The sequence below is a fragment of the Rhinoderma darwinii genome, chromosome 7 (assembly GCF_050947455.1).
Source record: "Rhinoderma darwinii isolate aRhiDar2 chromosome 7, aRhiDar2.hap1, whole genome shotgun sequence".
Classification (NCBI taxonomy): Eukaryota; Metazoa; Chordata; class Amphibia; order Anura; family Rhinodermatidae; genus Rhinoderma; species Rhinoderma darwinii.
In genome coordinates, this window is record NC_134693.1 from 69,721,066 (window position 1) to 69,734,813 (window position 13,748).

General features: G+C 45.3%; 1 protein-coding gene across 1 annotated transcript in view; it reads left to right on the top strand.

Moving 5' to 3' along the window:
• Positions 1-13,748, top strand: part of SHISA8 (shisa family member 8) — a 361,466-nt gene that overhangs the window by 207,214 nt on the left and 140,504 nt on the right. The window contains exon 2 of the mRNA XM_075832273.1: positions 858-979. Within this exon, the coding sequence (XP_075688388.1) occupies positions 858-979 (122 nt within the window). The remainder of the gene's footprint in view (positions 1-857; positions 980-13,748) is intronic.

Consider the following 13,748-nt stretch of genomic DNA (forward strand, 5'->3'; position numbering starts at 1 on the left):
CCCGCCTCAGGGGTTAAAGGGCTTAAGAGGACCTGTCAGTTATCCTGTCTGTTTTAGTAAAGAAGTGTATTCCCTATGAAATAACTATACTGGAGCGCCTCCCGTTAGAACATTGCCTTATGCTGTACCTTTGTCATCCTTCCTGGAAATCTATGAATAAATTATCAACTGGGCGTCACACGTGGCGGAATTGCTGTTGAATTCCGCTGCGGTCAGTCCGCAGTGGAATTCTGCAGCAGCAGTTTTTTAAATTTGTTTCTATACATTTTAGGAAAGTTAGTTCAGACATTGCAGAAAATAACTGCAGAAATCAGGCTGCGGTGCAGACTTTTCCCTCCGCAGCATGCTCATGACGTTCCGGAGAAGAAGCGGAATTTCACTGCGGATTTCAGCATTTGCATTGCAAAAACTGAAATCTGTGGCAAGTCCGCTGTGATATCTGCAACATCTGAATTACCTGTTAAATATTCAAATGTTGATGCAGATTCTTTGCTTAATTGCCCAAAATATGCACCAACATTTGCAGAGGAAAAATTCTGCCACATCTGAACGTGCCCTTAAAGTATGTAAGAAAGTGAAAGGACACATCCTATTGATAAGGGGGAATAGTATGTATAATATATGTATACATTTCCAGGAGAAATAACAGAGGAACAGCACTTCTACAAAAAGGTACTCGAGAATTTTTTTATAATGAATGAAAGTATTTACTAAAACAGGACTTGTCAGGAGTCTTTTTTTTAAATAGAAAACTATTATATATATATATATATATTTTTTTTTTTTTTTTAATTTATTTATTTTTTATTTTTATTTTTTGCAATAGCATTTACTTCTTTGCATTTTTCTGTTTTTAGGACTTTGACAGAACTACTGAAGCAGCCGGCCCAGGTTGAGTTCCTAAATGATGGGCACAGAGGCAGTGTGCAGGTTCAAATAACCGAGCTTATACCAAGAATGTCTCCAAGAAATAGCATAGGTAAGACATATAAGTGCCAAATTGTATTAGTTGATTCTTCCCAAGCTCATAAAAACAAATCTATGGATTCAATCTCAAATTTCAGTCTGGCTGTTAGGTAGATGGTTGCAGAAGGAGACCCCCACTTTTTTGTGTGCAATAGGAAACTAGCAATGTCAAGCCATGCCCACAGCCATATTAAGGTTAAGGGGGCCTCTGGGACTCCAACTAACCCCTAAGGGTATGTGCACACGCAGTGTTTTCAGCCGTTTTTCGAGCCGTAAACATCCAGAAAAATGGCTGAAAAGTTGGAAGCAACGACATTTTTTACGCCAAAAACGGCACGTAAAAAGACGCCAGAAAAAAACAAGTGCATGTCACTTCTTGGGACGTTTTTGGAGCCGTTTTTCATTGACTCTACAGAAAAACAGCTCCAAAAACGCAGCGAAAAACGTGAGTATGATTTAAAAAAAAGGCTGAAAATCAGGAGCTGTTTTCCCTTGAAAACAACTCCGTATTTTCAGAAGTTTTTGATTTTGTTGTGTGCACATACCCTTACAGAACCACACATATAGTAGACTTGGCTGCATGTGTGCATCTCCTTCTCCACTGAAGTCTGTGGGATTTACGGAGCCAGCGACTACCTTAAAGAGGCTCTGTCACCAGATTTTGCAACCCCTATCTGCTATTGCAGCAGATAGGCGCTGCAATGGAGATTACAGTAACGTTTTTATTTTTTAAAAACAAGCATTTTTGGCCAAGTTATGACCATTTTTGTAGTTATGCAAATGAGGCTTGCAAAAGTACCAGGGGGTGTGTTTAACAGTAAAAGTCCAAGTGGGCATGTATTATGTGCGTACATCTGGGCGTTTTTACTTCTTTTACTAGCTGAGCGTTCTGAGGAGAAGTATCATCCACTTCTCTTCAGAACGCCCAGCTTCTGCCAGATCACGCTGTGACGTCACTCACAGGTCCTACATCGTGTCAGACGAGCGAGGACACATCGGCACCAGAGGCTACAGATGATTCTGCAGCAGCATCAGCGTTTGCAGGTAAGTAGCTACATCGACTTACCTGCTAACGCCGATGCTGCTGCAGAATCAACTGAAGCCTCTGGTGCCGATGTGTCCTCGCTCGTCTGACACGATGCAGGACCTGTGAGTGACGTCACAGCGTGATCTGGCAGAAGCTGGGCGTTCTGAAGAGAAGTGGATGATACTTCTCCTCAGAACGCCCAGCTAGTAAAAGAAGTAAAAATGCCCCGATGTACGCACATAATACACGCCCACTTGGACTTTTACTGTTAAACACACCCACTTGGACTTTTGCAAGCCTCATTTGCATAACTACAAAAATGGTCGTAACTTGGCCAAAAATGCTCGTTTTTTAAAAATAAAAACATTACTGTAATCTACATTGCAGCGCCTATCTGCTGCAATAGCAGATAGGGGTTGCAAAATCTGGTGACAGAGCCTCTTTAACCTCTTAATGACCAGGCCTTTTTTGGCCTCAATGACCAAGGCATATTTTTTGTTTTTCCACTGTCGCATTCCAAAAGTCATAACTTTTTTAACTTTGTCGATATACCTGTATGAAGACTTGTTTTTTGCGGGATGAGTTGTATTTTTCAATTTCACCATTTTTGGATTTATATAATATTGTTACATAGTTGATAAGGTTGAAAAAAAGACACAGGTCCATCAAGTCAAACCTATAATCCTACCATGTTAATCCAGTGGAAGGCAAAACCCCCATGAGGTTGATGCCAATTGCCCCATTAGGGGAAAAATTCCTCCGACTCCAAATATGGCAATCAGAATAAATCCCTGGATCATCGTCCCATCTCCAGAATCTAGTACTTATAACCTTATAAATATTATATTTTTCAAGAAAGAGATCAAGGCCTTTCTTGAACTTGTTCAAAGAATCAACCATCACAACGTCCTGTGGCAGAGAGTTTCATAGTGTCACTGCTCTCACAATAAAGAATCCCCGTCTGTGATGATGGTGAAACTTTTCTTCTAGACGTAGAGGATGCCCCTTTTACTTGTTGTAGGCCCAGGTGTAAAAAGATCGTTAGAAAGATCTCCGTACTGTCCAATTATATACTTGTAAATTGTAATTAGATTGCCCCTAAACCGTCTTTTTTCTAAACTGAACAGCCCCAAGTTTGATAACCTTTCTTGGTACTGCAATCTTCCCATTCTCTTAGTTACCTTGGTTGCCCTTCTTTGTACCCGTTTTAGTTCAGTCATGTCCTTCTTATACACAGGTGCCCAAAATTGTACACAATATTCCATTAGTGGTCTGACTAGTGATTTGTATAGAGGAAAAACTATGTCCTTGTCATGAGCATCTATGCCTCTTTTGATGCATCCCATGTTTTTATTTGCCTTGTCAGTAGCTGCCTACACTGTTTCCTAATGGTAAATATACTGTCCACCAATATTCCCAAATCTTTTTCAGTAGTCTATTCACAATCTCTGCACTGTACTGTTTCTATGGTAGTTACAGCCGAAGAAGCGTGATCTCGTTGTAACCAGTCATTTACAGCGTAATCTCGCGAGATTACGCGTCCTCTTCTGTAACTACCTGTAATGATAGGGGTAGGGAAACGGACAAGTGAGCCCTAATCCACTCTGTCCCTGCCTACTTGCAACGACCCGCCCTAGGCGGCGGGGTACAACTGGGCGGTGGTCCCTACGCTCAGTAAGTGCACGAGACAAACAGACAAGGGTACACAAGGCTAAGGGAAATGGGGCAGTTGCCCACGGCAACACCGTGAGCAACAAGAGAGGTAAACGAGCCGAGTCAAACCAGGAGTATACGATGTACCAAACGCAGAGCAGGAGAGTAGTCAGTAAGCCGGGGTCAATATGGATCAGGATCAAATAGTCAGAAGCTGTAGCTGGGCCAGGAAACCACACGAGAAGAATCACAAGCAAAGGAGGAACAGGAAAGGCAGGTATAAATAGACAGAGGGTGGGAGCTAGCTCCGTCTGGCCAGGCTGCGATAGGCTCTCCCACTCCTAAGCCTGCCATCCTGAGTGGTGGAAGATGGAGTCAGTCTCAGAGACATAGACTCAGGTGAAGACTGATTACCTATGGGAGTTAACCCCGAAGCTGTGCCTGGCAGATCCTTTACAGTACCCCCCCTTTTATGAGGGGCCACCGGACCCTTTCTAAGTGGACCTGGTTTATTGGGGAAACGAAGGTGGAATTTCCTGACCAATACCCCAGCGTGAACATCCCGGGCGGGTACCCAAGTCCTCTCCTCAGGCCCGTATCCTCTCCAATGGACCAGGTACTGGAGGGAGCCTTGGACCATCTTGCTGTCCACAATCTTGGCCACCTCGAATTCCACCCCCTCAGGGGTGAGAACGGGAACAGGAGGTTTCCTCGAGGGAGCCAAGGACGGGGAGCAGCGTTTAAGGAGGGAGGCATGAAACACGTCGTGTATTCGAAAAGATGGGGGCAACTCCAGTCAGAAGGAGACAGGATTGAGGACTTCAATGACCTTATACGGCCCAATAAACCGGGGAGCAAATTTCTTGGACGGGACCTTAAGGCGCAAGTTCCTAGACGATAACCACACCAGATCCCCGACCATAAACAAGGGGTTAGCAGAACGTCTTCTATCAGCCTGAGTTTTTTGTACGCTCTGGGACGCCTCTAGGTTCTTCTGAACCTGGGCCCAGACTGTGCACAGTTCCCGATGAACGACCTCTTACTCGGGATAGTTGGAACTACCAGGTGAAACGGAGTAGAACCGTGGATTAAACCCAAAATTACAGAAAAAGGGGGAGACCCCTGACGAGATACTGACCCGGTTATTAAGGGAAAATTCGGCGAGGGGAATGAATGAGACCCAATCATATTGACAGTCAGAGATAAAACACCTTAAATATTGTTCTAGAGATTGATTAGTCCTCTCGGTTTGGCCATTAGTTTCAGGATGGAAGGCAGAGGAGAAGGACACATCAATCTCCAACTTTTTACAGAAGGCTCTCCAAAACAATGAAACAAATTGTACTCCTCTGTCCGAGACAATATTGACAGGGACCCCATGGAGACGCAGGATGTGTTTGACAAACAAGGTAGCTAACGTCTTGGCATTGGGTAGTTTCTTGAGGGGCACAAAGTGGCACATCTTACTGAAGCGGTCTACTACAACCCACACCACCGACTTGCCTTGAGATGGAGGCAAATCGGTGATAAAATCCATGGAGATATGGGTCCAAGGTCTCTGGGGAATGGGCCAAGGTCGGGACCTGGGAGTCTTGGACCTAGCAAAAACCTCACAAGCGGCGACTTAGGCCTTAACGTCTTTAGGCAACCCAGGCAACCAATAGTTTCTAGCAATGAGGTGTTTGGTACCCAGGACGCTTGGATGACCAGATAGTGCGGCGTCATGATTTTCCCTAAGTACCCTTAGCCGGAATTGCAGGGGAACAAACAGCTTGTCCTCAGGAAGGTTCCCGGGAGCTGAACCTTGATCAGCCGCAATTTCTGAGACTAAATCAGAATCAATAGAAGTAATGATTATACCAGGAGGCAGAATACAAGCAGGATCTTCCTCCGAAGGGGGGCTGGCCATGAAGCTGCGCGACAGTGCATCGGCCTTAATATTTTTAGACCCAGCCCTATAGGTAACCAAAAAGTTGAATCTGGTAAAAAATAGCGCCCTTCGAGCTTGTCTCGGGTTAAGCCTCCGGGCAGATTCTAGAAAAACCAGATTCTTGGGGTCGGTAAGGACCGTTACCTGGTGCCTAGCCCCCTCCAGGAAGTGGCGCCACTCTTCAAATGCCCATTTAATGGCTACGAGTTTGCGGTTGCCAACATCATAGTTACTCTCAGTGGGCGAAAACTTCCTGGAGAAGTAGGCACAGGGACGGAGATGGGTGAGGGACCTGGTACTCTGGGACAAGACAGCCCCCACTCCCACCTCGGATGCGTCAACTTCCACGATAAATGGCTCCATTTGGTTGGGCTGAACCAGCACCGGGGCCGAGATAAAGCACTTCTTAAGGACCTCAAAAGCCTGGACAGCCTCAGGAGGCCAGTGGAGGAGATCAGCACCTTTGCGAGTGAGGTCCGTAAGAGGCTTAGCGATGACCGAGAAGTTAGCAATAAATCTCCTGTAATAATTAGCGAACCCCAAGAAACACTGTAACGCCTTCAGGGAGGCAGGTTGGACCCATTCCGCCACAGCCTGGACCTTGGCGGGGTCCATGCAGAATTCATGAGGAGTGAGGATTTGCCCCAAAAATGGTATCTCCTGTACCCCAAACACACATTTTTCGGTTTTCGACAAACAGTTTGTTTTCCAGAAGGACCTGGAGCACCTTCCTGACATGCTCAATGTGGGAGGACAAGTCCTTGGAAAACACCAGTATGTCATCAAGGTACACTACAAGAAATACCCCCAGGTAATCCCTTAAAATCTCATTTATGAAATTATGGAAGACCGCAGGAGCATTACACAACCCAAAGGGCATGACGAGGTATTCGAAATGACCTTCGGGCGTGTTAAACGCAGTCTTCCACTCATCCCCCTCTTTGATGCGGATAAGGTTATACGCCCCCCGTAGATCAAACTTAGAGAACCATTGGGCCCCCTGAACCTGATTAAAGAGATCAGGAATCAGAGGAAGGGGACACTGGTTCCTTACAGTGACCTTATTCAAGTTACGGTAGTCAATGCATGGCCTAAGACCACCATCCTTCTTCCCTACGAAGAAGAAGCCAGCACCTACCGGAGAAGTAGAGGGGCGAATGTAACCCTTGGCCAGGCATTCCTGGATATACTCTCTCATGGCTTCACGTTCGGGACAAGAAAGATTAAATATGCTACCCTTAGGGAGCTTAGCTCCTGGTACCAATTCGATAGCGCAATCGTATTCTCTATGAGGAGGTAACACTTCGGAGGCCTCCTTAGAGAAAACATCAGCGAAGTCCTGCACAAACTCAGGTAGCGTGTTCACCTCCTCAGGGGGAGAAATAGAATTAACAGCAAAACATGTTGTCAAGCATTCATTACCCCATTTGGTAAGCTCCCCAGTATTCCAGTCAAACGTGGGATTATGCAACTGCAACCAGGGAAGGCCTAAAACCAAATCGGACGATCCATCAACAGTACAGAGCACTGCTCCAAATGCATGGAGCCAACAAGGAGTTCAAAAACAGGGGTATGCTGTGTAAAATAACCATTAGCAAGAGGAGTGGAGTCGATACCCACTACCGGGACAGGTTTAGGCAAATCAATCAAAGGCATAGCTAGAGACATAGCAAATTCCACAGACATGATATTAGCAGAAGACCCTGAATCCACGAAGGCACTGCCGGTAGCAGACCTACCACCAAAAGAGACCTGAAAGGGAAGCAAGATTTTATTACGTTTCTTATTTACGGGAAATACCTGTGCGCCCAAGTGACCTCCCCGATGATCACTTAGGCGCGGAAGTTTTCCGGCTGCTTATTCTTACGCCTAGGACAGGTGTTCACTTGATGCTTGTCATCCCCACAATAGAAGCAGAGACCATTCTTCCTGCGGAACTCTCTACGTTGTCGGGGGGACACGGAGGCCTCGAGTTGCATAGGTACCTCCGAGTCTTCCGTGGAAGAGCGAAGCAACGGGACCTCGGGAGGCATCATGGGGGAGTCAGAAGGGAAAACACAAAAACGTTCAAGTTGTCGTTCCCTGAGACGTCGGTCAAGTCATACCGCTAAAGCCATAACCTGGTCTAGGGAGTCAGAAGAGGGATAGCTAACTAGCAGGTCTTTCAGGGCGTTCGACAGACCCAACCTAAACTGGCACCTTAAGGCAGGGTCATTCCACCGAGAAGCTACGCACCACTTCCTAAAGTCAGAACAATACTCCTCAACAGGTCTCTTACCCTGACGTAAGGTCACCAGCCGACTCTCGGCAAAGGCAGTCCTGTCAGTCTCGTCATAAATGAGTCAGAGAGCAGAAAAGAAACGATCAACGGAGGAAAGTTCAGGGGCGTCAGGAGCCAAGGAGAAGGCCCACTCTTGGGGCCCTTCCTGGAGCCGGGACAAAATTATACCCACCCGCTGGCTCTCAGAACCTGAGGAGTGAGGCTTTAAGTGAAAGTAGAGCCTACAACTCTCCCGAAAGGAGAGAAAAGTCTTCCGGTCCCCTGAGAACCGGTCAGGCAACTTGAGGTGGGGTTCAAGAGGTGAGGTGAGGGGCACTACCATGGTAGCGTCAGGCTGGTTGACCCTCTGAGCCAGGGCCTGGACCTGTAGGGAGAGACCCTGCATTTGCTGGGCCAGGGTCTCAAGGGGGTCCATAGTGGAGACAGGGACCAGGGTAGACTAGGTAATGGGCTTGTGATTATGTAATGATAGGGGTATGGAAACGGACAAGTGAGCCCTAATCTACCCGCCACTCTGTCCCTGCCTACTTGCAACGACCCGCCCTAGGCGGCGGGGTACAAATGGGCGGCGGTCCCTACGCTCAGTAAGTGCACGAGACAAACAGACAAGGGTACACAAGGCTAAGGGAAATGGGGCAGTTGCCCACGGCAACACCGTGAGCAACAAGAGAGGTAAACGAGCCGAGTCAAACCAGGAGTGTACGAGGTACCAAACGCAGAGCAGGAGAGTAGTCAGTAATCCGGGGTCAATATGGAGCAGGATCAAATAGTCAGAAGCTGTAGCTGGGCCAGGAGACCACACGAGAAGAATCACAAGCAAAGGAGGAACAGGAAAGGCAGGTATAAATAGACAGAGGGCGGGAGCTAGCTCCAACTGGCCAGGCTGCGATAGGCTCTCCCACTCCTAAGCCTGCCATCCTGAGTGGTGGAAGATGGAGTCAGTCTCAGAGACATAGACTCAGGTGAAGACTGATTACCTATGGGAGTTAACGCCGAAGCTGTGCCTGGCAGATCCTTTACACTACCACAGACAGAGTAACGAAGTGCACAGATTGTGAAAAGACATCCCGTAGAATGTCTGTTCGCTGTCTAAACACTTCAGTATTGTTAATGTGTAAGTATAAGACAGCACATACTGATCTAACAGGATCCCTATGCGCTGTGTAAATGAATGGAGAGGAGTGCATGATGCTGATTGGTCAGCTTCATACACTCCCCTGTACAACGTCCACTTGGTCTAAAGTGAAAATACGCCCACTTGGGCATTAAGCAACTCATTAGCATAAATAAAAAAACGCTAATAAAGTGGTAAAAATAGATCGTTTTTTTAAATAAAAAGCATTACTGTCACCTACATTATAGCGCCAATCTCCATATGTAGGAGATAGGGCACTTATAATGTGGTGACAGAGCCTCTTTAAACTTAATTTGCCATTTCTCTGCCCAAACCTCCAGCTTCCATAAATCCCTCTGTAGTATTACATTATCCTCCTCTGTGTTGATTACTTTACAGAGCTTAATATCATCTGCAAATACTGAAATTATACTCTGTAAACCCTTTACAAGCACTCTGCAAGGTCATTTATAAACATATTAAAAAGAAGAGTGCCCAATACTAATCCCTGTGGAACCCCACTGGTAACTATGACCCACTCTGAGGATGTACCATTAATAACCACCCTCTGTTTTCTATCCCTGAGCCAGTTGTTAACCCAATTACACATTTTCCCCCTGTCCCAGCATTTTCATTCTACAGCCGTCTTTACCTTGATTTTTAACGCATTAAATAAACAATGGCTAGATCCCTTATCTTGACTTTTTCAATTATTTTTCAATGGCTTTTGTTGTGTGATATCATGCTGCAGCAAGTTATCAGAATCAAGTTAAAGATGGCTACATCTGTACATACCAACCTTTTATGTAGCACAGTATCAAACGCCTTTGAAAAGTCTAGATTCACCACATCCACAGCCTTACCCAGGTCCAGTCTAGAACTTACCTCCTTATAGAAGCTGATCAGATTGGTTTGACAGGACCGATCCCTCATAAACCCATGCTGATGCTGCGTTAACAGTTTATTTACATTCAGATACTTCGAGAATAGCAACTCTTAGAAAGCCCTCAAATATTTTACCCACAATGGAGGTTAAACTTACAGGTCTATAGTTTCTGGGATCACTTTTTGACCCTTTTTTGAACATTGGCACCAGCTTTGCTATGCGCCAGACCTGTGGAACCAGACCCAGTCATGATAGAATCCTTAAATATCAGAAATAAGGGTCTGTCTATCACGGTACTTAATTGCTCCAAAAGGCAGGGGTGTATACCATCCGGACTCAGTGATTTGTCTATTTTAATGTTTTTAATCTGGCACTGCACCTCTGGCTGGGTTAATCAATGATATATTGATTAACTTTTATTAACTTTATTTAAGGAAAACATTGAAAATAAACAGATATTCCAGCATTGGTTTTTCATCCTTATAAATTTGCGCTGTTCAGTATGCGGCATAAATAACATGTTACCTTTATTCTGTGGGTCAGCTTAATTACGGGGATGCCAAATATGTGAAGGTTTTATATGTTTCCTACGGTTGCACAAAAAAAACCCACTTTGAAATAAAAATTACTTGTATTTGCATCGCCACAACTTTTTATGTTTACGTCGATGTAGCTTTATGTGGGCTTGTTTTTGCGGGAAAAGGTGTCGTTTTTATCGGTACTATTTTGGGGTACGTTTGACAAATTGATCAACTTTTATTTTTTGTGGGGGGGAATGAATTTTGCCATTGTTTTTTTCATATATTTTTTGGGACGCCGTTCATCCGGTGCTTTAATTAATGTGTTAACTTCATTGTTCGATTTGTTATGATTGTGGCGATACCATATATGTGTGTTATTTTTTGTTTTTTTTACACTTTTACTAAATAAAACTTTTTATGGAAATAAAAGTGGTTTTATTTTATTTTTACTGTAATCTTTTTATTTGTTTATTTTTCCATCAACTTTATTTAAATGTTTTACATATTTGGACACAATCCTGTGCAAAATATATTAGACTGAAGGTTTAGCTGGGTGTGTCAACGGACACCCTTCATTTACTTGCCCAGATCCAAATGCATTAGTTATATCGATATATCGGAAAGAAGTAAGACAAACAGAGTCCTTCTTTGTAGACCCAAAAATCTTCTCTGGTTTATTGTTAGTATGCAGCTACAATTGTGTCTCACAAATGGGGAGATGGCTTAAGCTGAGGGAGTTGGCTTGAGCTGAGCCAATCACCAGTTAAGACAGGTTTCTCACGAGGAATCATGAGGTCACATAAGAATCTTACAGCTACATGTTACCAGGTCTACATTCTCATAACAGACTTAGATAAGGAAAAGTACACACATAAGTTCCCAGACAATAACCTAGAAGTTCCCAGATAGTAACTAGTAAACACATAAATTCCAAGGAAGCCTCAGCATGAGATCAATAATACAGAGAACACACATTTCAAACTGTAAAATGGATTCTTCATACAAAATGGAATCATATTCTTTATCCAAAATGGGCTCACATAAACACACCACTGTACTCACTTTCACATTTTCCACCTTTTGTTTATTTTTAAGACATTTTGTAGCCAAGCCAGGTAACTAAGAAAACCAGAAGTACAGAAAAACAGAGCGACATTATTGGATACATGACACAAATTGTTATAAGCAAACTCTGCCCATTGGAAAAACTGAACCAAATCTTCATGTAGTTCTGAAACATAACACCAGAGATATTGCTCTAATGTCTGGTCCACTCTCTGTCTAATTGTTGTTCTGTGGATAAAAGGGGGTGAAGAAACCGAAATTAATACATGAATCTGCATGAAAGGGCCTCCAAAATCTAGCCACAAACTGTGAACCCCCGTCAGATACAATATTTTCAGGAATACCATGAAGTCTCATCACTTGTTGAATAAAGCGAGTAGCCAGCTTATCAGGTGAGTGCAAGTCAGATAAGGGTATAAAATGGGACATTTTACTGAACCTGTCTACAGCAACCCAAATGGCTTCTCTCCCCCCGGATCTGGGCAACTCGACAATAAAATCCATGGATATGTATGTCCTTGGTTTCCTGGGAGTGGGCAAAATTTTAACTAACCAAAAGATAATTCTTTAGATGTCTTATTGTGAGCACAGATGTCATATTCCCCAACGAACCTTTCCACATCTCTCCTCATATCTGGCCACCAAACAGATCGAGACAAGGTCTTGCACATCTTAGTGAAACCTGGATGACCCACTAACTTACTGCCATGACACACTAAAAGAATAGCAGGTCTAATGTTACTAGGAACAAACAAGAATTGGGTGGGTTTCTCTAGAGGTGCCTGAGTGTCACGTAGGGTTCGTGTACCCACTGGGCCGTACCGCCTTGTCAGTATGGCAGCTCGCCAACAGGGCGCAGGTCACAGTCTATAGTTCATATAGGGTACCTGTGGCAGCTCGGACAGTAGTAAGACAGGCTCGACTGGGACTAGGCAGCAGGTAGACGTCAGGCATGGAGTAGTAGGACAGGCGTGCAATACAGCACGACTACAGCACAGCACGGCACTTGACCAAGATAGCACCGGATACAGGAACAGGGAAGACTGGAAACTGGAAAACACTAGGAGACCATTTGCTTAGACAAACTAGGATATGACAAACAACGCTCAGGCATCGAAGCAAGGGTCTGGGCTCTTCTATAGTCCAGGGCACTCATGGGCTGATTACACATTAAAGTCCGGTGTGCGCGCTGCCCCTTTAAGGACCCGGCCGAGGTGAGTGGAAATGAGCGCTGGCATCTCCTGTGGAGGAGACTGGGGCCAGCGCTCGCAGACCCATGCCTGCGGCCTTCAGGAGGTGAGTGAACCTGACGGCCTGCAGCCATGGACATGACAGTATCCCCCCTCTTACGCCCCCTCTTCTTGGGGCCAGAGTGAGAGAGAAACTTCTTCAGAAGTGTAGGAGCATTAAAGTTCTCCTCTGGTCCCAGGACCTCTCTTCAGGACCAAACCCCCTCCAATCCACCAAATAAAAAGTCTTTCCTCTCACTCTCTTGGTGTCCAAGATCTCCTTAACCTCGAAGGTGTCTGAAGGGTCGCTGGAGGCAACCGCTGGGCTAGCAGTCTTGGTAAAGCGGTTCAGAACCACTGGTTTCAGGAGAGAGACATGGAAGGAGTTGGGGATCCTGAGGGTAGGAGGCAGCCAAAGCTTGTAGCGACAGTGTTAATCTGTTGCAGGATCTCGAAGGGTCTGAGAAACCTGGGAGCAAATTTGTACGACGGCACCCTCAGTCGAATATTCCTGGAGGACAGCCAGACCTTCGTGCCAGGAAGAAACTGAGGAGTTTCTCTTCTCCTTGTGTCCGCCTTCCGTTTCATGCGGTCGACCTGCAGAAAGTCCCTAAAAGCCTTGTCAGCAGCTGGTACCTCTGACGTATCAGGCACCGGGAAGGAATTCGTGGGTGTTGGCCATAGACAATAAAGAATGGTGTCTTCTGTGTGGACTCGCTGGTGTGATTATTGTAAGATAATTCAGCCCACGGGAGCAACTGCACCCAGTCATCATGCTGCTTGGAGATGAAGTGGCGTAAGTAGTTCTCCAAGATCTGATTGATCCTCTCGTCCTGACCATTGGACTGAGATGGTAGGCTGAGGAAAAGTCCAACTTTACACTTAGAAGTCTGCAGAGAGCTCTCCAGAACTTCGAGGTGAACTGAACCCCCCAACCAGACACTATATGCTGCGGTATGCCGTGCAGGCGGAAGATGTGTCGAATGAAAAGCTTGGCCAGTTGAGTAGCAGAAAGAAGACCGGTCAGAGGAACGGTGTGGGCCATCTTCGAAAATCGATCCACCACCACCCAGACA